Source organism: Bos grunniens, chromosome 8, assembly GCF_055505025.1.
Source record: "Bos grunniens cultivar Pamir isolate PY7600 chromosome 8, Bosgru_T2T1.0, whole genome shotgun sequence".
Classification (NCBI taxonomy): Eukaryota; Metazoa; Chordata; class Mammalia; order Artiodactyla; family Bovidae; genus Bos; species Bos grunniens.
Window position 1 is genome coordinate 96,303,252 of NC_141172.1, and position 24,734 is coordinate 96,327,985.

General features: G+C 44.4%; 1 protein-coding gene across 20 annotated transcripts in view; it reads left to right on the plus strand.

The window, feature by feature from the left end:
• ZNF462 (zinc finger protein 462) overlaps nucleotides 1-24,734 on the plus strand; it is a 157,523-nt gene that overhangs the window by 101,737 nt on the left and 31,052 nt on the right. For 17 of the 20 annotated variants that reach the window (XR_015132040.1, XR_015132041.1, XR_015132039.1 and 14 more), the window contains 3 exons: nucleotides 11,039-11,306; nucleotides 13,188-13,324; nucleotides 23,381-23,604. Coding sequence is in view for 9 of the 20 variants with exons in the window: in XM_086315812.1 (XP_086171938.1) it covers nucleotides 11,039-11,306; nucleotides 13,188-13,324; nucleotides 23,381-23,604 (629 nt within the window). In the remaining 11 variants the exon portion in view is untranslated. The remainder of the gene's footprint in view (nucleotides 1-11,038; nucleotides 11,307-13,187; nucleotides 13,325-23,380; nucleotides 23,605-24,734) is intronic. The other 3 variants (XR_015132045.1, XR_015132044.1, XR_015132046.1) reach the window with 1 other exon arrangement.

Genomic DNA, 24,734 nt, shown 5'->3' on the forward strand with positions numbered 1-24,734 from the left:
CCCTTTCAGTGACCTTACGGATTATGAGATACTAAATCTCAAAAAGGGACAGTGGCTCTTTTTTTTTTTTTTTAAATACTGTTTTTGTCATTTTGAAGACTTAACTTTTTGTTTTGTTTTCCCTGATCATATTTCAAGGTTTTGTTTTTACTCATCAGAATGACAGGAAGTTTTCAGTGTGTGTTTCCTTCAAGTTTGGCCTCAACCTTATTTTCAGGATTAGGCATTTGTTTTTCCGTTTGCCTCCATGACAACCAAGCCCAGAATTCCTATATATAGTCATCCAGCGCCCATTGTCCTCCTGGTCATTGTATCATAATCTTGTGCACCCAGGCCAGAGAACTCTCCTGATGACAGAAGACAAGGAGGTGCCGGAGTCCTTGGCCTGGAGATTTTCAAGGCATAATCAAAAGAAGGAAATAAAGTCACATGGCTGCCTCTAGAGATTTATGTTCCCCCTTTAGATACTATCCAGGAGGAGCTGAAATGGCTTGTGTTCCAAAGCTTAGTTTCTAGTAGTTTTCCTTCAGAATGGCCCAGTCTTTTATCTGGAGAGCCTTTTTGAGAATCTTCCAAGGAAACACTTGGGAAGTTGCATTGGTGATTTGTAGTTGGTCGTGTTGTGGGCACCACATTCTGTTCCCTGTTAACATGAAGCGAACAGCAGGTATCTTGAGAAAGAAACTGAGTTTCAAACGAATTCAGATAGAACCTAAGAAATCTTAAATAAATCTTTTGAATCTGTGAATCATCTTGACAGCTCTATGTGACATACAGTTTTTTGTAACTTAGATAGAGGTATAGGGTAGAATATAAGAAAATTGCTCACAAATTCAATCCAACAAACATTTTCTTAAGTACCTTTTTTTAATGAAAGGACTGTCAGTCTCTGGCTATAAAAGCACACAGGATACTATTCCTGTCCATCTAAAATGTAAGTCCCACGAGGGCAAGGATCCTTGCCTTTTTTTTTTTTTTTCACTGAAAGGTACCCCAAGTGCCTTAGAAATAAAAGCCTCTCAATAAGTATTTTCTGAATTAATATAAAATAGAGTCAAACATTGGAGAAGGAAATAGCAGCCCACTCCAGTTTTCTTGCCTGAAAAATCCCAGGGACCAAGGAGCCTGGTGGGCTACAGTCCATGGGGTCACAAAGAGTTGGATACTACTGAGCAATGAAGCATAGGGGCAAACATATGGACAGATACAGTTGAAACTTATTTGATATAATCAGACCTGGTTTCCCAGTAATATGTGAAATTTTCTTAATGCAGGGAATCCTTTTGAAAATGCCTTAAGTGTTTTATTTTCATTTAAAAGTGCATTCATTCAGGGACTTCCTTGGCAGTCCAGTGGTTAAGACTCCACACTTCCACTGCAGGGGGCATGGGTTCAATCTCTGGTCGGGAACTAAGATCCCACGTGCGGTTCAGCCAAAAAATAAAAAAAAATTCATTCATCAGGATTGTGTTGTAGGATCAAGCTTGGTCTTTTGATTGAATTCCCCGTTTTTCTCTCTTGCATAAACCACAATCACCTATACTAGTTCTGGTTTTAGGTTTCTTTTAAGTTGAATGATAATTTAGACATTTATGAAAGAGTCTTAGAGCAGAGTCCTTCTAGATTTTTATGTTCTCTTTAATCTTTTATCTTGCCGAAATGTAATTTGACAATAATTTTTTTAGCAACTTTCTCAAATCTTCTCAAAGCATTTTCATAGCTTTCATAGAAATGGAAATTTTTATACCCATCTTTCATCCTTTTTAGTAATATTAAGTTGAATAAGCTCAATTATAAATATAACAAGTACAAAAAAAATTAAGAGAAAATAAGACTGATTTTTGTTAGTATTAACACAACTGCTGAAAGCAAAAATGGGTCGGCCTGATAGAGAAAGTCCCAACAACCAGCCCGTTTCCTGTTGCAATGGAATGCTTTAAGGTCAAGGCATTGATATGCCCAAGTTTGTTGGTGGAGGTTGCTTAAGAGAACTTATAAGTGTAAGCTGAAGTCTGATAAGATCCAGGTGAGGATCACAATGTGTGTTGGCAAAACACAGAAGAGAGAAGGTTTCTGTCTGGGTTTGGGAGGGAAGGCGTTGGGCTGGGCTTTGAAGGATGGGTAGGGGTTTGCTGGGCATGAAGAAGAGGAAGAGCCTCGGGTAGTTCTTGACCACGGATTCCCAACGATGATATATGTAGAAAGTGCAAGGAATTGGAAATTAACTAAAAGTGAGGCTGGAAGCACAGGGTGAGTCCAGACTACTGAGCTATGTGTACCAAGGAATAGACTTTATCCTTGAGCCCTGGAGCATCATTATCATATTCCTGTAAAAAGTGATATACATTGTATGTCTGTGACATGTACACTTGCCAAAGTAGAATAGATCTAGAAGGAAGAAAGAACAGCTCATAGGGTGTTAGAGATGCCCATATGGGTTCTATGGACCTGAATGAACAGTGAGAAAGGAAGGCAGGGGAAGGTGATTGGAAGTGAGAAGTGATCTGTGTCTCTGGGAAATGTGCTACCATAAGAAATGCCTGACAGTTGGAAGGAGGAGTCCCACACTTTGGGCTTGAATGAAGCGTTGAGTCACTGTCGCACATTCGGAGCACCAGAGGAGATGTTTGAGCAAAGATGGTGGCTGTGTGCAGCATGCTGAGTTTAAGGCGTCTGCCAGACACCATTTTTCAGCTTTAGATGAACTCAGGTCCGGTCTAAGTTTGCCAATAAAGTAGGAAGGTTCTCTTATCTCATTACCAGCAGATCCCTGCATTGCTATAATGTCCATGGAAATCCTTGGACCCTTTTGTCCTTTGCCTGGGTTTCTTAGCCGTTGTATGATGGGAGCTAATACTGTTCCAGAAGCTTCCTGGCTATTAACTGAAGTGTGTCTTTAGCCTGCTCTCTTGCCATTGTTAGTGTACCTTTGTCAGTCTTTTTCCAGAAACAGTAGGATGTATTTCCAGCACATTTAGGTCCCACCCCCATGGGCTTCCCTAGTGTCTCAGATGGTAAAGAATCTGCCTGCAATGAAGGGAACTTGGGTTCAATCCCTGAGTTGGGAAGATCCCCTGGAGAAAAGAAAACGGTAACTCACTCCAGCATTCTTGCCTAGCGAATTCCATGGACAGAGAAGCCTGGAGGACTATAGTCCATGGGGTCACAGAGAGTCAGACATGACTGAACCACTAATACTTGCACACTTTCCAACCCCCTAACTTTGGGCATTTACAAAATTTGTTGTTAAATTATCTACAGGTAATATTCTGTTTCTGTTTTCTTACACTGCCAACCTTTAGTTGCCAAATCACCTGCTTTTCTGAAGAAAATCATAATCCGTTCATCATTTTGAACACTATGCTATTTTAGGATCTGAAGATGTTTAATCTTCCCCTAAGCGATCTCTTTCAGCCTCCAGTGTACAGTTTCCCACTCAGACTCATCCTCTGATCTTTCTTTCTTTTCCCTGTAGGCATTAAGTCACTTTTTTCCCTGTTGTGAAAAGAATGTAGTTGTTTTAATTTCTATTTATGACTAAAGATGGAGGTGTGGTGAGCTGAACACTTAGGTAGCTCCATGTTTGGTGTTGCTTTCGTTAATAGACACACTAGCTGATACTAATTCCATTTATTAGTGGAAATCAAGGTTTTCTTGACATCCTCCTTCTGTCTCTCTCACTCCCATTTCCGTCAGTCACCGTGTACGGCTGATTTTGTCTTCTCCACTAGGACCATGGAGATAAGTGCTCCCTTAAGACTTCTCTGGGGGTGCAGGGTGTCCCCATCAATTATTTACACGTCTGCCTGAGATGGTGAGTTGCTTGAGGGCAGGGACCACATCCACCTGTTCCAGAACAGGGTCTCACGTGGACTTAGATACTCAGTAAATGTTTACTGAATGAATGGGTGTCATTTAACCATCCCCCACCCCCCACACCCACATCTAACATTTGCTTGCCTGAAATCTTGTCTTTTATTTTCTCCTGGTACTTTCTCCCTGATGCAAGAGCCTCTCTTCTAAGTCTGCTTGAAAATCTAGCTCAAATAAAATGTGGTTGCTGGCACCAAGGTACTTCTGCCACTTTTTCACCTTCACTCACACCTTCTCTGCAGAGCTGTAGAAAATTGAGAATTGATCCTCTTGTACAGCCTCCTTTTTAGGTCACTCAGCACGTTAGGGGGCTGTCCTCCCACAATTTACTGCTCAATTGACTCTTAACTCTTCCCTGTGTCTTCCTTAATGTTGCAATAGTTAAACTCCCCTGTTACTGATCATTTGTTCTCTTTGCTTCTTTTACTCCTTCAATCAGTGGCGGGAAGTGTGTTAGATGTGGAGCAGGCATGTATTTCCATAACAGCCAGCTACTCTGTGTCTCTAGATCTGGGCTTGTGGAAGGCGCCTCTAGTGCCTTTTTTCTTTCTTTCTGGCTGTGCCTCATGACTGGTGGGATCCCCTGACCGGGTATCAAACCCCCACCCCCTGTGCCTTGACTTTTTTGACCACGTGGTTTGTGGGATGCCCTGACTAGGGATTGAACCCAGGACTCCAGCAGTAAAAGCGTGGAGTCCTAACCACTGTACTGCCAGGGAAGTCCCACCTCACACCTTCTTTGACTTTGAGTCCCTAGAGCCTGCTCATGGCCTGGCACGAAGAGGGTGTCCACCAAGTGTTTGTAGAGTCAGAATATTCAAGCAAGCTTCATTCTGTCATGGTTTATTGTTCTTCCAGAGTTCAAAAGATTTCCAGTGATCGTTTCTGTGCTGGTGCGTTTTTGGAGAAAAAAGAAAAAAACTCTTTGAATGGATACTTAACATTGGTTTGCCCAGAATTCTGGGGAACTGCAATGAGAGTCAGAACTTTCCCATTTCTCCAGGAACCTGACTGAATGGGAGTGGCAGGAGGTCAAATCTGAAACTTAGCGCTTTCTATGGTTTGAAGTCCTGAGCTGTCCAAGAGCCACAGAGAGCACCCGTCTCCCATTGGTATTCGGATACCTTTCTTTCCCAGCCAAGTTCCCCCTAAGGCATGTTAGAGCATGATTATTTGAGGGCAGTTTATCCAGCATCTAATCGAAGGACATGTGGGCCGGCACATCTCCAGTTCTGGGTGCTTGGCCGTGCTTACCTGCGCAGCACGTGTATGCAAATACCTGCTGGGTTTTTGTGTGTTTTTATAGAGCATTTTGAAATGTTGGCTATTCTTTTTCTTTCCTAGGAATCTTACCTTGTTGATTCTTTTCTTCCCCATGTGCTCATTTTAGTGTTTTCTTTGTATTCAGTTGAATGTTATTTTCTCTCTAATTTCTATCCGTTTGGATGTTACTTTCTGTCTTTGTGCCACCTTCTCTTTCTCCTCTCTGCTATGAGTGTGTTGCCAATGGAACACTCAGGTGTTATTTGGTGTTCTTCTGACTTGCATTGTGGGACCCCAGAGGTCAACCTGTTGAGTATAGATGCGTAATAGACAAGACTCATATTTTAAAGTCAGACAGATCCTTGTTCAAATCCTACCTCTGCCTCTCAGTAGCTGTGTAGCCAACCATTCTCAGCCCCAACAACCTCATTGGTAAAACTGGGATGAGAATCTATGCCATACGCAGTAGTTTTGGGAATTCAGTGCTGGCTGTTGGTAACTTCCAAACCCACACCTAGAACGCTGTAGCTGTCCACGCTAAAGTTCTAGTGTGAGCCTGCTTTTACAAAATCAGTTTCCTATTATAGACAGTTTACAAAATGAATAGCTCCATGTAACTTAGTTAAATTTATTTTATAACTGCAATTATAAATCATAATTTAATTTCCTAAACTCTGTCTATCAGTTCAGTTCAGTTACTCAGTTGTGTCCGACTCTGAGACCCCATGGACTGCAGCACACCAGGCTTCTCTGTCCATCACCAACTCCCAGAACTTGCTCAAACTCATGTCCATCAAGTCAGTGATGCCATGCAACCATCTCATCCTCTGTCATTCCCTTCTACTCCTGCCTTCAACCTCTCCCAGCATCATGGTCTTTTCTAATGAGTCAGTTCCTTGCATCAGGTAACCCTAAGTATTGGAGCTTCAGCTTCAGCATCAGTCCTTCCAGTGAACAGTCAGGACTGATTTCCTTTAAGATTCACTGGTTTGATCTCTTTGCAGTCAGTCCAAGGGACTTTCAAGAGTCTTCTCCAACACTGCAGTTCAAAAGCATCAATTCTTCAGCGCTCAGCTTTCTTTATAGTCCAACTGTCACATCCATACATGACTATTGGAAAAACCGTAGCTTTGACTAGATGGACCTTTGTTGGCAAAGTAATGTCTCTGATTTTTAATGGACTGTCTAGGTTGGTCATAGCTTTTCTTCTAAGGAGCAAGCGTCTTTTAATTTCATGGCTGTAGTCACCATCTGCAGTGATTTTGGAGCCCCAAAAAATAAAGTCTCACGGTTTCCATTGTTTCCCCATCTATTTGCAATGAAGTGTTGGGACCAGATGCCATGATCTTAATTTTTTAAATGTTGAATTTTAAGCCAGCTTTTTCACTCTTCTCTTTGACTTTCATCAAGAGGCTCTTTAGTTCCTCTTCTCTTTCTGCCATAAGGGTTGTGTTTTCTGCATATCTGAGGTTATTGATATTTCCTCTGGCAATCTTGATTCCATCTTGTGCTTTATCCAGCCTGGCATTTCATATGATGTACTCTGCATATAAGTTAAATAAGCAGGGTGATAATATACAGCCTTGACATACTCCTTTTCCAATTTGGAACCAGTCCTTTGTTACATGTCCAGTTTGAACTGTTGCTTCCTGACCTGCATACAGATTTCTCAGGAGGCAGGTAAGATGGTCTGGTATTCCCATCTCTTGAAGAATTTTCCACAGTTTGTTGTGATCCACACAGTCAAAGGCTTTGGCGTAATCAATGAAGCAGAGGTAGATGTTTTTCTTGAACTCTATTGCTTTTTCTGTGATCCAGGGGATGTTGGTAATTTGATCTCTGGTTCCTCTTCCAAGTCCAGCTTGAACATCTGCAAGTTCTCTGTTCACATACTGATGAAGCCTGGCTTGGAGAATTTTGAGCATTACTTCGCTGGCTTGTGAGATGAGTGCAATTGTGTCTTAGTTTGAACATTCTTTGTCATTGCCTTTCTTTGGGATTAGAATGAAAATTGACCTTTTCCAGTCCTGTGGCCACTGCTGAGTTTCCAAATTTGCTGACGTATTGAGTGTAGCACTTTAACAGCATCATCTGTTAGGATTTGAAAGAGCTCAACTGGAATTCCATCACCTCCACTGGCTTTGTTCATAGTGATGCTTCCTAAGACCCACTTGACTTAGCATTCCAGGATGTCTGGCTCTAGGTGAGTGATCACACCATTGTGGTTATCTGGGTCATGAAGATCTTTTTTGTACAGTTCTTCTGTATATTCTTGCCACCTCTTCTTAATATCTTCTGCTTCTGTTAGGTCCATACCATTTCTGTCCTTAATTGTGCCCATCTTTGCATGAAATGTTCCCTTGGTATCTCTGATTTTCTTGAAGAGATCTCTAGTCTTTCCCATTCTATTGTTTTCCTCTATTTCTTTGCATTGATCACACAGGAAGGCTTCCTTATCTCTCCTTGCTATTCTTTGAAACTCTGCATTCAAATGGATATATCTTTCCTTTTCTCCTTTGCCTTTTACTTCTTTTCTTTTCTCAGCTATTTGTAAGACCTTAAAGAGGCAAAATGGTCATCTGAGGAGGCCTTACAGACTCTTGTGTATAAGTAGTCGGAAGTCAGAGACCAACATTCTTTGCTGAACTGCACATCTCAGGGTTGGATTAAGAATGGATGGACTGACACCCTCTTGGCTGTTGGTTCCATTGTAGATATATCTGGCCATGCCAGGGGTAAAGAGGGAACTTGTGTGGCCAGCAGTTGGGTACAGGGCTTTTCTCTGGATTCACTCTCCTGTACTCCACCTGCTGTATGTTCCCATGACCACAAGTTGGGCCCTCTGAGCAAGCACAGGGTTTCTTTTTTTACTTTCCTTTCTTAAGCTTGGAATGAAAGAAAATAGCCTTAATGATGATTTTTAACTTATGTGACATACCCTTCACTGCTAACAATCTGTTTGTCTTTCTAACTGGGCACAAAACCACCCTCTTCTGCTCTTCTGGCCAGGCCTCATGAACAAACTGGGATTTTATGTAGCTCAGTAGGTAGACTTTTTGGGGATAAGTGAAATCAGATATACTCACATCTTTGTCATTTTAGTGCCTGAAGTGTTAAAGCTTGTATTATTCACAAACTCCAAGTGAGAGCAAGGAAGAGTGTGTCTTGGCATGATAGAGGACAATAAAGCTCTCAGGAGACCCCAAAATTGTCACCTTGGCATTCTTTCAAATGTATCCTAAGTGGTGGGATCTGCTTATTTTTGTAAGTAAACCTGCCCACCTGATTCTAACCAGGAAAGAAGGATTTTATGACACAGGTATGTAGAGTTGTTCTTTTCACACTGCCATTTGAGACAGGTGATGAATTTCCTCTCTTGGAATGCTTTCTCCACGACTTCTTGCATTTTTATTTCTTCAAGTTTCATATCACAGAAGTACTGGTGTGAAAATCGAAGAATTTGTTTTTTTGCGATGGAGTAATTAATATGCCTTAGTCCCTAGAAATGAGAAAAAATGTATTGTCAAATGCTTGGGAAAGTTTACCCAAGAGAGTTGTTCATGTGCTAGACTAGGGGTGATGAAAGGTAGGGGAGACAGATAGACCTGGTTTATCATCACATTAGGAGCCGCTTTGTGATTTTGGTATAAAGGGATTGAAGCTGTCCAGTGTCTTGTGTCCGAGGTAGCATCCGTGCTAACTTGTGGGCCTCACTGAAGCGGGTGCTGAGTCTTGGAGGCAGTTTTTGTTCAGGCGCTCAGTCGTATCCAACTCTTTGTAACCCCATGAACTCACCAGGCTCCTCCGTCTATGGGATTCTCCAGGAATACTGGAGTGGGTTGCCATTTCCTTCTCCAGGGGATCTTCCCCACCCAGGGATAGAGCCCAATTCTCCTGCATCTCCTGCATTGGTAGGCAGAATTTTTACCACTGAGCCACCTGGGAAGCCCACCTTGGAGGCAGTGGTAGCTGCTTACTGAGAAATGGACTATTCCTTTGACTTGGTCTCTAGGTAGACTTGTGAATGGTCAACAACTCAGGGCAGTTGGACCTGACTTTGGCCTTGTCAGTAGCAGAATTTCTTTCCTACAGAACTGAGGTCAAGCCAGAACCAGTGCTGCCCAGAGGTTAGGGCTGACCAGGGTGGTGGTGCTTACCCAGGAGCTCACGTTCCTGTTAACAAGAGAGGCGGGCAGAGAGTGCCTTTTGCTTCATTGTGTGTGTGTCTTAAACAGAAACTAGTGTTGAGAGCTTAAATAGAAAACATCTCAAACAATCCATGAAATGGTAAACAAACCTGCTATTGAGGGAAAGAAAGAGAAGTTGACAATTGCATTATTCTGATCCTGAGTGGGTTCATCAACTAGGGTCAAGGAATAAAGAAAAAGGAGATAAAAAGAATCGGGTGAAATGAATTCAGTTGTGTCATTTCTTTCTTCCTTTGTCTTCGGTTTACACCTGGTAATGAACCCATGGAGGCTCGGAGATATTGTTCAAGTTTCCTTTTGTTTTATTTGTGTGTGTGTATGGCAGGTTTGTTTACAATTTCCAAAGGGTTTTTTTTTTTCTTTTCCTCAATCCTGAGGAATACAAATTGAGGAGGGGGAGGAGAAAACAAGAAGGGGAGGTATTTTAGTGTTTTGAAAACAGGAGGTGGCCCCACAATACAGGAAGCTGCTGTCATTGTTTTTCCTTTCAAAGAGGCCGACGGGATGGATGGTACCAGTTTCATCAAATGTGGGTTTTTACAGAGCCCCCACGTGTCCCACCTGGGGGAGTCACACTTTGGAAAATTAAGTGTCCATCAGATCAGGAGGAGGCTGGTACAGTTTCTGTCCCGTTTCACCCCTGCTTTTTTGAAAAGCGTAAGAAAAGAGCCCTTTGTTTCCTTTTCAAGGAAAGTTACACTGAGATTCATCTGTATGGGATTCACAGAGCCCATCTGTGTCATTCATGGGTAGCCATAGGTTATACGGGACAATGCTGATGACAAGTGCTGGTGAATTCCTGACTTCAACATTCAGACCGGTGTGTTGGGAAAAGGTTGAAGACCTTTTATTTTTCACTTTCTTTCTCTTTCTAAAACTTAAAAAAAAAAATTATTTAAAGAGGAAACTGAGATTTTTCTCACCTACCTTTTACATCAGATTTCCCCACCGCATGCCAGCAGAGCTTCACAGGCTTAAGATTTGTGCCTGTCGCTTCCGACATTTTCCTCCGAATTGCCAAACTTTCAAATACCTTTCAGGGAGACTTGTTTGGAATTTCATTTTAATGGGATTTATGAATAAATCTCCATCTTAATGCTGACTAAGCTTTAAACATCCATTCCTGGAGAACACTATTGGATTTTTATATTTTAAAATTTAAGTCGCTTGACAGCAAAGGCATAAAACATTTTTATATTTGTGAGTGCCATGTGCTTGAGCATTTCTGTTGAAGACCCTTTTTTTTTCTTTTTTTCCGGTTGGCTTGAATAATTCTGTTCTGCAAAGTTGGAGATACTGCATCTCCTACTTTGCTTTCTCATGAGGATGCCTGTGTACATTATGTGGGTTCATTTATCTCACCTACAGGGACGGGTATTCTGTGGCAGCCTGTTGCCACACTGCAATTTCCTTTAAAAAACAGTTTACTTTCTTCCTTCACTTTGAAACCTTTAACCTCAGAATTTTATTTTTAAATGCCATGAACCCTCAAAGTCAGGTTAAAAGAAGTGACGCTTCCTCCCTTCCTGCCTTTCCCCAGAGATGCGTTGTAGAATGTAAATGAAGATGAAAGCTGGGATCACAGTCAGACCCCTTAAGAGAAAAGTACTCGAAACTTCTTTCAGGGGTTTTCAAGTGTCAGACCGCCACTGTGTTCTCTGTGTCTGGCGTCATTTTCCCCTGTCTGTCCACAGACTCATCCTACTCTGAGCCTCCAGATGTTCAGCAGCAGTTGAACCACTATCAGTCCGCTGCTCTGGCGAGAAACAACAGCCGTGTGAGCCCCGTGCCTCTTTCTGGGGCCGCGGGGGGCGCTGAGCAGAAAACGGAAGCCATTCTTCACTGCGAATTCTGTGAATTCTCCTCTGGCTATATCCAGAGCATCAGGCGCCATTACAGGGACAAGCATGGTGGGAAGAAGCTCTTCAAGTGCAAAGACTGCTCCTTTTACACAGGCTTTAAGTAAGTGATGCGAAGAACAGCCTTGAGAAACAAGGTGGCTGCGCCTGCTCCGCCCCTCACTACACTCTTCCCTTACACTCCTCTATCTGGAGCTCAAGGGAGGCCCTGCCCAAGGGATGATGAACAAGTGGGGTCCAGTCTTCACAAAAAGAGGCTAGTTCCAGACACTGCTTTTAGGTTTGGGAAAGGGATGAAGAGCTATATGAGAACAAATGAGTTTAAAAATCAGAGCAAATGGGTGCCCAAGAAGTGTAAAGGATTTCCCTGACCCAGCGTGTGAAGCAGTGAGTATTTTCCCATTTGGAAATCTATGCCCTCCACCTCCCCACTTTTTATTTTGTCTTTGGGAAAAACAGTCTTCTCAGAAGCAAAGTCAAAGTCAAGAGAGAACATCCAGCGATAGTGACAGTCTGCTACCCTTGTAAAGAATTCTTATTTCTTAAGATCATATTATTGAAAGAGAACCAAGGCTTCACACTGGGAAGACTAAATTTGAACAATCACAGAAAGATTGTCCCCACATAGAAAAAGATAATCCACAGTCCTTTTTGCTCCTGAGTATGACAAAGATTGGAGTGCTTCCTCTCATTTAATCTAAGCTCCTGTGATTTCATCTCATCCTGGGAGATTCCACTTAGGGTCATAGTTACTAGTGTAGAATATGGAGCCTGACTGCCAGGGTTTGAACCCCAGCTTTGCCACTTACTGCTGGTGTGACTTTGGACAAGTTACTAAACCTGTCTGTGTCTCTGGTTCCATATCTGTAAAATAAAGATAATAATAGTACATACCTCATAGGGCTCTTGTGAGGAGTAAAATAATAATAAATGAAGCTATAAAGTGCTTAGCATACTGCTTGGCACAAAGGAAACACAAAGGAAATGCAAAATGTTATTGTATCATAGAAAGCTATTATAATGAGATTAGATGCTGTATTACAGGTATGAAGCTATTATTATCTGCTCCTGTTGCAGTCAGGGCCTGGGCTTTAGATCTCTCCAGTATTTCAATACATGCTCCACAAGGAGAGGCTGGCGAGGATGGGCTTCATAACCCCTCCAAACTTGAATTGATAGAAAAACAAGTCTCTTTTCCAGCAACATCTTAGTCACTGGGATTTGATGGAAAATGTGTAACATCTCTGACTGTTAATGTGGTTCAGTTGTTTTATAGATAAATATGTATGTGACCTTAGAACTGAGAGAAGTCGAGAAGGACTCAGATAACAAGGGCCCATTGACAGGTGTACATGTTTCCCCAGAGAGAGGCACTCGGGTTAACAAGAAGAGGACCTTGCCCATTAAACTTTGGGTTTCATCCATTTTTATGAGACATTTAAGGCTTTGTAAAATTTGAAGTTTTAAAAAGGATGGAGCAAGGGAGGCAGTGGTACCCTCCACATTCGAGCTGGTACAACAGCTCTGAGCATCTTTACGTGGTCATTGACCTTCCTGCTTTCCCAACCAACCCGCCCTCCCTCCTTCCCTGGGAAGAGTCACCAAGGCAGCTGATGAATCATCCCAGCTTCTCCTTCCGAGCATGATGAGAAATCCATTCTCGTAGGGATTTTGTTTTATATTTTTAACAGGCAACTGCTCATTTTCAAAAATAAAATGGGGAGTCTGTTTCTTTTTTTTCCCCCAAACTTACCCTGAGCCCAGCCAAGTAGCAAAATTTCCCCCAAAGAAATTTAGCACTGCAGAAGAGTGTTCAGTCATTGCCCAAATAATTGAGGAACTTGTGCTCAGCAAGCACGATGAACCACTATAGTTTTGGGTAACCCACCCCCGCAGCAGGGTGTCTCCATAGGACTTCCGGCAAGGGGTGTGAATGTGATTCTTCTGGGTCCCACTCATCGCCTTTCTCCCCGCTCCCTCCCAGATCTGCTTTTACTATGCATGTGGAAGCCGGGCATTCGGCGGTCCCCGAGGAGGGCCCCAAAGATCTCCGCTGTCCTCTCTGCCTCTATCACACCAAATACAAACGCAACATGATCGACCACATTGTGCTGCACCGAGGTAACCTTCTGAGCTTGGTTTTCTTGGGATGCAAGGGGTGGAGGGAGGGTGGCTCGGGTGGCATTAGAGGGAAGCTGTCTCAAGGTGGCAGCAACTCCTTTTCCCCAGTCCCTTGTTCCTTCCCTTATCTCCCCAAAAGAAATCACAGCGGTCACCCCAGTGACAGCCAACAGGGTAAGAGCATCTTTCTGCTGAGAGGATTTCCTCCACCTGGAGGGAGGCAAAGGTGATGGAGTCCGCAGTGAACACTTCTGCGGGGCTTCCCCGTGAGAGAGAGATTTTACATCCCGGGTCTTCTGCTCTCATGACCTTGCTAAGGAGGGAGTGAATGAGAAGCAGAGTGGGTGGCTGAACTCACGGTGAAAGGTGAAGAGCCCTGTAGTTGTAAGCAGTTCTTTGAAGGAAGACCAAAATGATGATCTCCAAAGCAGAAAGTGGGATTTCCCTTGAAGTGGATGGAGAAAATTCTTAAAACTAAAAGTAGCCTGATATATGTTAATTTTTATTTTTTTAATATTTTGTGCCACACAGCATGTGGCATCTTAGTTTCCCAGCCAGAGGCTGAACCCACATCCCCTGCATTGGAAGGGCAGAGTCTTAACCACTGGACTGCCAGGAAATCCCAGCCTGATACATGTTAAACGCCATAGACTGTGGGTTTAAATTCTGTTTTTAAAGCCTCTTGTGTTTTACCTCTTCTCCATAAAGAGGTGATGACTGCCTCTGAGGTGGCGTGTTGGGTGTCTAGTGTGTTCCATGTGGATGCGTCTTGGGTGTTTGTAAACGCTGGTTCCTTTGGTATATTGGGATACTTCTTTTAGTGATATATTGGGATATTTCTTTTTGGTTTTTTCTTTGAACTGAGTTTACTGCTGGCCAATCAAAATACCATTAAACAACATGTGCCCTCTGCATTGGAAGGAAAAATATGCAACAACTATACTTTGTCCGGAAGAGATTCCAGCCAGAGGTGGATGGAAAAAGATGACTAGAATACCCGTTACTATTTCCACCTACTGACCTTTCTGTCTCTGCTTCCTTCCTCCCTCCCTCCTTTGCTTCCTCTTCCTGCCTATCTTCCTTCCTTTGCCTCTAACCTAGGAATGCTTTTCAGTATTTGCCACCTGAGACTCAAATGCATTAAGTGTCTTCTGCTGCCCTGCGGAGATGTTACTCTGAAATGCTAGGTATTCAGGGGGCATTTCCCCAGAGCCACTGCCTTTGGCTGGTGCATTTTGTGACATGTCACCCACGTCTGCTGCAGACCCCACGGAAGATTAACCTTCAGCACCCTTAGGTCTCCCTTCTCCCCAGGCAGACTCGAGACGTGAGATGCCTGCTGGCGAGGACGTCCGCCAGTAAGCCGTACAGGAATGTTTAGGCAGGAACTCCTGGGATCCCTTGTGGTATGCTGCCTCAGTCACCTGGCTTTTGGTCCCTGGGCCCATGTATCTGTCAATGGCTCCATGTCCTCCATTGCTTGGAAGAGGCCATGAGTCACGCTACTGTGGAGCAGACAGGAGCAGTAAGGCCCCGCCTCAGCGGTGGAGTCTCGTTTCCATTTGCTGCCTGCTGGGATCAAGCTTCGCAGGTGGCACTAGTGATAAAGAACCTGTCAGCCAGTGCAGCAGATGCAGGAGACTCAGGTTTGATTCCTGGGTCGGAAAGATCCCCGGGAGCGGGGCATGGCAACCCACGCCAATATTCTTGGCTGGAGAATCCCAGGGACAGAGAAGCCTGGTGGGCTACAGTCGGTGGGGTCACAAAGAATTGGACGTGGCTGCAGAGACTTACAGGCACACGTGCCTGCTGGGATCAGAGTCTTGATGCCTAATGCAAGCTCACTGACTTTCCTTCCCTGAGCTGAGAGTCCAGGACACGAGAAGGCAGAGAGAAACACTTAATGCCTAGAGCACGCCACATCTGACCCAGTGCTTCTCACACACGGTCACTTCATCATCCACCCACACTGGGGGGGATGATACTTTGACCTGTAGTCCTGTCTTATGTATGTGAGGCTTGAAGCTGGCAAAAACTATTTTTTCTTTGTTTTAGTGTAGTGTTTTAGGGTCATTTCAGAGAAGGCAATGGCACCCCACTCTAGTACTCTTGCCTGGAAAATCCCATGGACGGAGGAGCCTGGTAGGCTGCAGTCCATGGGGTCGCTAAGAGTCGGACACGACTGAGCGACTTCACTTTCACTTTTCACTTTCATGCATTGGAGAAGGAAATGGCAACCCACTCCAGTGTTCTTGCCTGGAGAATCCCAGGGACAGGGGAGCCTGGTGGGCTGCCATCTATGGGATCGCACAGAGTTGGACACGGCTGAAGTGACTTAGCAGTTAGGGTCATTTCACAAAGAATTGAAGATACGTTAAAGATAGTTGTGCAGAACTGTAGGATTAAAAACAAGAGAGGAGATTGGGGCAAATGCAGAATAAGGGAAAAGTAGTTGAAAGTTCATGTGAAAGTATGAGAACACTCACCTAGAGTTTTGGTGTCTGCCGCAAGATACTGTGCGTTTGTTAGCAGCGGGCTACTGTCTCAGCCCTGGGACTCCAGCCCTCTGTGGGGGAGACAGCAACAGAATCAATTTGATTTTGGGTGTTCATTAGACTTTTGCATGTTCAAGAATCTGAGGTGCTGGAACCTGAAAGGAGTTTCTCCAGGGGGTTCTCCTGAGGGGGCGCTGTGTGAATTAGTGCATGCTGCCCCCAGCCTGAAAACAGTGGTGAACTCCCCCCGAGCCCCCTCGCTGGACCCGTGAGGGTAGAAGTAGTTCCACCAGAGTCACCCAGCCCGTGAGCAGGGAAGCTGTGTGTCAACCCAGGTTTCTGATCCCATGATCCATCCATCGTATTGCCTGTCACTGGTTATTGACAGTCTTTTCTGTTTGTTTACAGAGATAATTTATATTAGAAGAAGCATCAGCATATGTAGAATTTGTCCTCATTGGGGTCAGAAAGTGCACAATCTGATATGAACATGAGTATTTGAGGATTGTTGTAATAATGACAACACCCACAGCAACAGCAATAGTTACTGTTACTGAGGACTTTTTAGGTAGCAGGTACTGTGCTAAGTGCTTTCCAGTGAGTCATTTCATGGAATTTTCGCAAAACCCTAAGTGGTGGGTGTTAACTGTTATCCCTGATAACAAGGGAGAAAACAGGTTCAGGAAGATTGAGCATCTTACCCAGGTCAAATGACTAATAAGCGACCCAGCTGGGATCTGATCCCAGGCCTGCCTCACCCCCAGTCCACGCCTTTACCCACCAGGCATCACTGTCTCACCCTTGGGAAGGTGGTTGGCGTCACCCCATTGAGCATTCCAGTGGCTGTGGTATCTGGGTCTGGGGATAGAGTCGTCTGAAGGTTGGGGGTCAGAGATGGGGACCCCTGAGCCACAGGGAGGCAGGGCACTTTGGGATAGCCTGTCTGCCATCTGCCTCCTGGCCTGGCTTTGGGGTCCATCTCCATCAAGATGGCAGCTCAGTGGGAGCTAGTCTTGACAAGGAAGACAGGGTTGGTGGGTGTCTGCCTGGCAGTTTTGAGTTGGGGCTGATCTCAGAGTAACAAGACGTGGCTCTCTCTGCACCTGTGCTCTCCTTACTCTGTGGATGAATAAACATCTTTGGTCTCTGGGGCCTGCAGTAAGAGATCTTTCTGAGACTTTGGTTAATTAAAATACTTGGAATGAATGGCAAGAAAAACAACTTCTGAACTGGCCCTGAGAATAAGCTGCTGTTTGCAGGAATACAGTCTCCTTAGCTTTTTGTCCAGACAAATTGCTGTATTTAAATAGGGAGGAAGGAAAAGGAATTCATTCCACTCCTGGGTGATCTGAATGAGAAATCACACTGGCTGCTACAAAAGAGAGCTTTCTGTTGGTCCATGCGTTCAGTAGACATGTATTATTTGGTTGTTCCTTGCTGTACCATGCTGGGTTCTTTGGGTTAAGATGGGGTACCTGAGAGCCAGTCTGCCCTCCTCAAGAAGATGAAGTGTGTGCATAAGTATGTTTAAGATAGTGAGTGATAAGTACCTAGGAGATTGACAGTGGCAGATGTATTTCTGTTTGGAGTAGAAAAAGGTGGTGGTGGGGGGGTAGCTTTCAAACTGATCCATGATAAGATTTCAGCAGTCAGAGAGGACTTGAGGTGGGTGTATTCATTATGTAGGGGACTTAACAGAAATGGATTCTTTTCCCGTTTTGGAGCCTAGAAGTCTGAAATGCAGTTGTTCGTAGGGCTGTGTTCCCCCTGAAGACTCTAGGGGAGAATCCTTCCTAGATTCTTCCCAGCTTCTCCTGGCTCCCGACTTTGCTTGGCATCCCTTGCCTTTTGGCATATCACTCCAGTCTCTCCCTCCCTCTGCACATGGCCTTCTTCTCTGTGTGTGTGTGTCTCTGTTCTCTCTTCTTCTTACCCTAACTTTAGGGCACACCCCAATCCCATACGACCTTATCTTCACTAACATGCGAAGACCTCAGGTCTCAATAAGGTTACATTCTGAGGGGCCAGGTGGACATAAATTTCTGGGGGCTCCATTTGACTCATTACAGAGTGTAAGGAAAATTTTAACAAACCACCCAGGTGAGCAGAGGGAAGATGTGTTTACAGAGTGAAATTAGAAGGTACTAGGAGGCAAGGCTAGAAAGGTATATTCTGGCCAAATGGAAGAGGGCTTGGATCCCATCGCAGGAGTAGAATGCTACTCTGTAGACAGTTGGGAAGCTGGGGTACTGATGAGATACCTGGAGAGTTCTAATTTAGCAGAGATAAAGCCAAGGATTATAGACCCATCTCTTTGAGGAACCGTGAACTTAGGTCAGATCAACATTTGATGAGGTTCACCATGATGGGACCAGTGTAACCAGGGAAAATTAAGCCCTGAGACTTCTGGTTCAAGGATAAAGTGGTATGATGTTAGATGGGTTTTCATTCATGTTACAAATGTTTATTGAACACCCACCACATGCTAACATTGCTTTAAGCTCTAGGGATACTGCCAGGAAGAGTCGGACAAGGTTTGGGCACTGAAGGAGTGTGAACTTTAGTAGGAAGAGAGACAGTGAACAAGGGAAGAAATAGTTTCAGAGTACATCAATGTTTTTGGTTGCTCAGTCATGTCCAACTCTTTGCAACCCCATGGACTGTAGCCCACCAGGCCCCTCTGTCCATGGGATCTCTGCAGGCAAGAGTGGGTTGCCATTTCCTTCTCTAGCAGATCTTCCTGGCCCAGGGATCAAACCCAGGTTTCCTGCATTGTAGGCAGATTCCTTACCATCTGAGCCATCAGGGAAGCCAGAGTACATTTCTACTCAGTTCTTACAACCATTGGAAGCACAATGAATGCCTCATGTGTTGCTTGGCCTGGATGTCCCTTATATACCTATAGCAAACCTGAGAAATTGGGCAAAAACTGAATTATAGGCATGAAACAGTTTCATCAAATGTTCATAATTACAGAGCTGTGTAATCACTGAGATTGGTCTCCAGTTGGCTTATAAACTTAAAGTTTCTTTTTTGCAGCCTGTAACCTCAATACACACGTAAATGCTAAATATAACTGAACCCTGCAGGTGGGTATGTTTTTGGAACAAAACTAATCTCCCCTAATATATCTGATCAGTATCATTTTTTCTTGAGGGGGAAAAAAATACTACAGTGAGACTGACAGTCTTTCATCTTACTCAGTGAAATTACATGTTCTCTTCATCCCCATCACATACTTCTTCCTGTTAAAGGTACAGTTCCCAGCTCTTGTCTGGCTTGAGGGTAGCTTGGCTAACGTCAGAACTTTTTACAGGAACTGTGTGCTTACGTTTACATGTGTCTGTTTATGGTTATATTTGGGGATGGTGGCTTTCTGGTCCTCAGCGTTTGTCACTGGTTTGTGAGTTAGAGTAACAGATAGATCTTTGGTTTGGTTCAGCGGGGGTCTAGGCCTTCTACCATGGCGATCTGCATTCAGAGTTGGTTGGAGTGAGTGGCTTTCAAATCCCCACCCACCCCTCAGCCCCCACCCCCCGCTACCCCCAGCCTGGCACACTGTGGGGAGGAAACCCACGTGTGCTGTGGGCTGCCTTTCAGGAAGAATTGTTACTTGGTGATTCTGGGCTCCACGGTGATGTGGGTTTTTTTCACTCTTTTGAGTAGAATTGACCCCCTCTCCCCCGACGCCCCCCTTAGTGGTGGCGATTTTACAGATTATTCCCCCCCCCCGGCACACACTTCTGGGCTCTTGATGAACCTTAGCACCCACGTGCTTTAGTGTGGCGCTGCTGCAGGCTGGAGCCTCTTGAGTGTTGTATCCACCTGCAGCACTCAGTATCTTTTAAGTATGAGTCTCTGATGGCACCCACTCCAGTACTTTTGCCTGGAAAATCCCATGGACGGAGGAACCCGGTAGGCTGCAGGCCATGGGGTCGCAAAGAGTCAGACACAACTGAGCAACTTCACTTCACTTCACTTCAGATGACAGACATGATCTATCTTGTAGTCAAAACTGGTGAAGTCATAATATTTTTGCAGTCAGTGGTGGAAGCTGAGTCACAATGAGTGTGATTCAGGCCTTGATTTCTTACCCAGGGTAATTTTGAGAGGTGTGAAGTCAAGAAAAGACCCACAGTTGTCACTGCCCCCTGTAGGAAAAGCCCCAAGTGGCTGAGCTTCCGAAGCCAAGACAGAGCTCAGGCCCTACCTGGAAACAGTCCAGTCTCCCGGCTCATATCCTTCACTGGCCTCCACCATGAATAACTCATTCAGAAAATGCTGTCAGTCCTTTGCCCGCCTTTCAGAGTCTGTCTTATTTTTTTATCTTGGTCCTGTTAGCCATGTTTGTAGAAAGGGGGGTGGGGAAAAGGTAACTTTGTTTTCTAAAATTAACACCCATAACCCATATAACTAAGAGACTTGGGAGTTATTATGTCTTAGTTTGGAAATGAGGAAGTCATACCTTTCAGAATAAGTCATCAGGGAAATGACCTTTTATGAAATCCAGGAGATACTTGAAAGAAATTCAGATAAAAATGGTTGCCTTAGACACTGAGAGCTTTTGCGATTTTGAACTATTAGGAATAAAAGGCTGAGAAGTGCACGGCATACAGATTGGATGTGACTGGAGAGTTCTTTATAGGAGAGACGGAGGAGGGTGCATGCAGGCAAAGGTCAGTAGACCTGGGCTCCCAGGCCACAATTTTGTGCTGACTGACTTTGAGGAAGTAGCTCAACTGAGCTGGTTTCAGTTTCCGCTGAAGACTCTCAAAACTGACTTTGCAGGGTGTTGTGAGAATAAAAAGTAGCCAAGAGAGTCCAACACATAACCATGCTTGAAAGGTAGTGAGCCCTTAATAAGTGGGAGTGGCTGTTTCCATTCAATGTTACAATTTCACCTCCAAGGTATTATTCTGAAGGCTCCCAACTTTGTGCAAAATGCACTGAGACACACATAGTGAAATTGGAAACTGCAAAGAAAACTAACCAAAGGAATTGAAAAGGAGACCTATAAGAAAAACCAAGTTTGAAAGAAGCGATTATTTACAGCGAAGAAGGGAAGGCTGGAGAGCAACTGAATGACTGTCTTCAAGATGTTGGAGGCATCGTTATGCGGAAACTTCCAGCTGTTCTCTGTCTCCACCGAAGTGGACAGAACCAGGGCAGGTGGGACAGGCCAGAGCCAAAGAAAGAGCCGGGGAAGCAGTAGAAATGGCAAAATTGTATAAGTCAGGAACAAACACAGAGCAATGGAGGGGGATGCAAGTCTCAAAGAAGGTGCCAGAAAAGTTCACATCAACACTTCCCCATGACCTCCTGAGGTGTTGGGTGTGGGGGCCGGTCTCCTGGCTTCAGCCTGGAGCCCCATCTCTTGCCATGGGCGCCAGCCTGCTCGTGTCTACACGTCCAGGGTGGCTGGACTGAACAGCTGGCACTTGGCTTGGAGCAGTGTCTGAACCAGGGTCCATCTTGCCTTCTCACGATGCAGCTGTCTGGAGGCATCTTCTGTTGTCACGATGGGGAGGAGGGGGCACTACTGGCTTCGGTGGGCAGGGGCCTGGGGTGCTGATATACATCTTACAATGCATAGGAAACCTCCCAGAGGAAAGAATTATCTGACATCAAAACATCAGTAGCGTTGTGATTGAGAAGTCCTGGGTTAGAGGCATAGAATGACCGTCGTAGCCCTGGCTTCCTTCAGGCTTATTGGTTTACATCAGAGCATTTTTTTCTCCTCCCATTTACACAAAACCATGGAACTAACTGAATGGTTAGAAGACTGTTACAACATTTGCTATTCTAAGAAAATGTGTGGATTCCATTATAATCATGTGTTTCTTAGCTGCCTGTGACTTTGGTTTAAAAATATTTATATTTCTAAATAAGCGACTGACTCTTTGTATAGGGAAAATAACATATGCATTAGAGCTCCCGGGAGTATGGTGCAGACACCAACCTTCCACGCTTCCTCTGCCCACATTCTCGCTGGCCAATTAATTGCTGCATTCAGGGACTCCCAAGGCAGGGACTGCCCTGCAATGAGCATGTGCTGGTTAAGAGGCAGGCAGGCCTTCGTGGGAGAAACTCTCCAAGGGGCAGACACAGGCCAGCCCAAGAGGGAGGGCTCCCAGAGCGAGCGACTTCAGCGCACAGCATCCTGATGCTCTATGAATGTTGCTCCTGGTGACCGAGGATATAGCGCGCCTTCCTGACTTAATAATACATTGCTGTATCTAAATAATATAAGTGTATGTTGTGTGCGTCCATTTGTAAACTTTCAGAGTCTTCTGAAATCCAGACACAGCATGAAAACACATGCTATATTTGATCCTTGCATAAATAGCACAGATTTTAATTTTATCCCAGTTATGGATATCTGGCGCGTGTGCCGATACTCTGGGCAGACTGGTGTGAAATTTAATTTGAGCAGTTAAACACAAGGGTGAGAGAGTACAAAATAAACAAGCACACACACACACTTCCAGCCTTACAGCATTTGGTACGTTAACGGGAAAAGCACCCAAATCCTCTCTCTTTTATTTTCTCCCTTGGTGACAATCACGTTACAGATTTGTCTGAAAAGGCACAAACCCTCCACATCTCCCACGCCACCCCCACCCCACCTCTCCCGGAAGATTGCCTGTAGACATTTCATCTGCGGGAGCTCTTCCCGAGCTGGGGTTGGAGTTCCAGTGAATGAAAGTGTCCAGGATTCTTTGTTTTCAGATTTGATCTTTGAGATTCTTTTGGTTTCAAGAAAAGGCAAACAGTCTCCTTGAGAACGTCTTGGAAGGAGAAACAGGAATGGAATTGGAAATGATGGGAGAGAACCGATTTGCAGTTCGGTAGACAGGCATGGGTGGGGTCCCAGTTTAGGCAGAGTCTGTGACCTTTGGAGATGGACTTGAAAGCTCAGTTCCTTGTTTTACTACTTTGTAGAAATGGGACTAACTTCGGCCTAACAGTTTCCAGGGAGGTATACAGTGGTGGCACATAAGTGCTCCAAAAATGTCATTTTCCTTACCCCTTATGGACATCTTGTTTGTGTTGTTGTTTAGTTGCTAAGTCATGTCCAACTCTTTTATGACCCCACAGACTGTATTTAATCCTCCAGGAACGTCTGTCCATGGCATTTCCCAGGCAAGGACGCTGGAGTGGTTAAGGACATCTATGTAAGCCTGAATGCCACTTGCTGGGGAAGTAAGATAATTGCTGTTGATAATCATTCATGTTGGTGAAACTTCTATTCTTGGCTCCTCCTTTAATCACCTCCATTCAGAAATCCACAGCGCCTTTCAGCCCGCCCACTCCTATTTATAGGTCATTCTGGATATCAAGTACACAGAGCTTTTGGCCTTAGAAACACCCACGTGTCCCAGTGGACTGTTGACTTGGGGGAGCGGGAGGAGGGGCAGTGGCATGTGTACACGGTTCACAGACCTGCAGCCATGAGAAGTTTCAGCAGTGGAGGGGCAAATTTTCCCTTATACTCCCCAGAAAGACCGTCTGCTTTCCATCAGTAAAAGTTCCCATCTTTGTATTCAATTTGTTTCCACAGAAGAGCGGGTTGTCCCCATTGAAGTGTGCCGATCCAAACTGTCCAAATACTTGCAGGGAGTAGTTTTCCGCTGTGATAAGTGTACCTTCACCTGCTCCAGTGACGAGAGCCTCCAGCAACACATAGAAAAGCACAATGAACTGAAACCTTACAAATGCCAGCTCTGCTACTATGAGACCAAGCACACGGAAGAACTGGACAGCCACCTTCGGGATGAGCATAAGGTAGGGGCCTGGCCTCCCCGCTCCCACCCTCGGCACGGCGTTGGGAGGGGCCGGGCCGAATCTAGCTATGCCGCTCTGTGCAGGACAGACGCACGTGCTAAAATAATGTTTAAAGTGAGGTTCAGTTTATTCCATTATCAATGAACTGTAAGGTCATTTTAGAAAATTGGAACACAGATGAGGGAAAGAAAACCATCCATAATGCCACCCCCCACGTCTAACTGCTTAATGCTTTTGGTCTCTTCTGTACCCACTTCCTTTTGTTTTATTTCATTCTGAGTATATGCGATCCCTTCTATGAAAGAGTGTATCTTCCCTTTCTTGTTTTCGTCTTACCCTAACTAGAGTACTTTACCATATTATTTTAAGTGTATTATCACAAAGCTTGATAATTTTTTTCTGTAAAGGGCTGGGTAGTAAATATTTTAGGCTTTGCGGGCCAGATGGTCTCAGTGGTAACAATTCAACTCTGCCCTTGTAGCAAGAAAGGAGTCCTAGAGAAGACATCAATGAATGGGCATGGCTGTGTTTAAAAAAAAAAAAAAACTATTTACAAAATTAGGCAACGGGCTGTGGACCCATAGTTACTGGCCCCCTCTTCTCTCTGATGGCTCTGCCAGCAAGAGTCTCAGTCATGTAAGTTGTTTCCCAATATATTGCTGACTACAGACATTTTCCAAGGCATTACTATTCATGTCTAAGCATTATAAGGACTGTAAAATGTGTGTTATATTTGTGGGAGGGAACGAATTGGTATAGGACATAAAATACGGGGTTTATGAAAAAAATTCTCTTCCAAAAGTCTGCTGATCAGAGGGTAAGATATCCCAGGTGGCTTCCTCACTTCTCGGAGGATAGCATAGCACGGATTAAGACCATTGTTTCTGGTTTTGTATATTGTCCAGAGTTCGGGGAGTGTGTGTGTGTGTGGAGGGGGGCAGGGGGAATGATTAGTATTTGTTTCATGAAAAGAGCCTGTTGAAATGTTTTGTAATTAACCAACAAATCCCAAACATCTAGTGAGTGTTTACTTAAGGCACAATGAGAAGCACTTTGGTATTGTTTCCTTTTTCTTGCTGTGTGCTGTCAGTGGAAATACAGTTCCTCTTTTCTGCACTTAGAAACCCAAG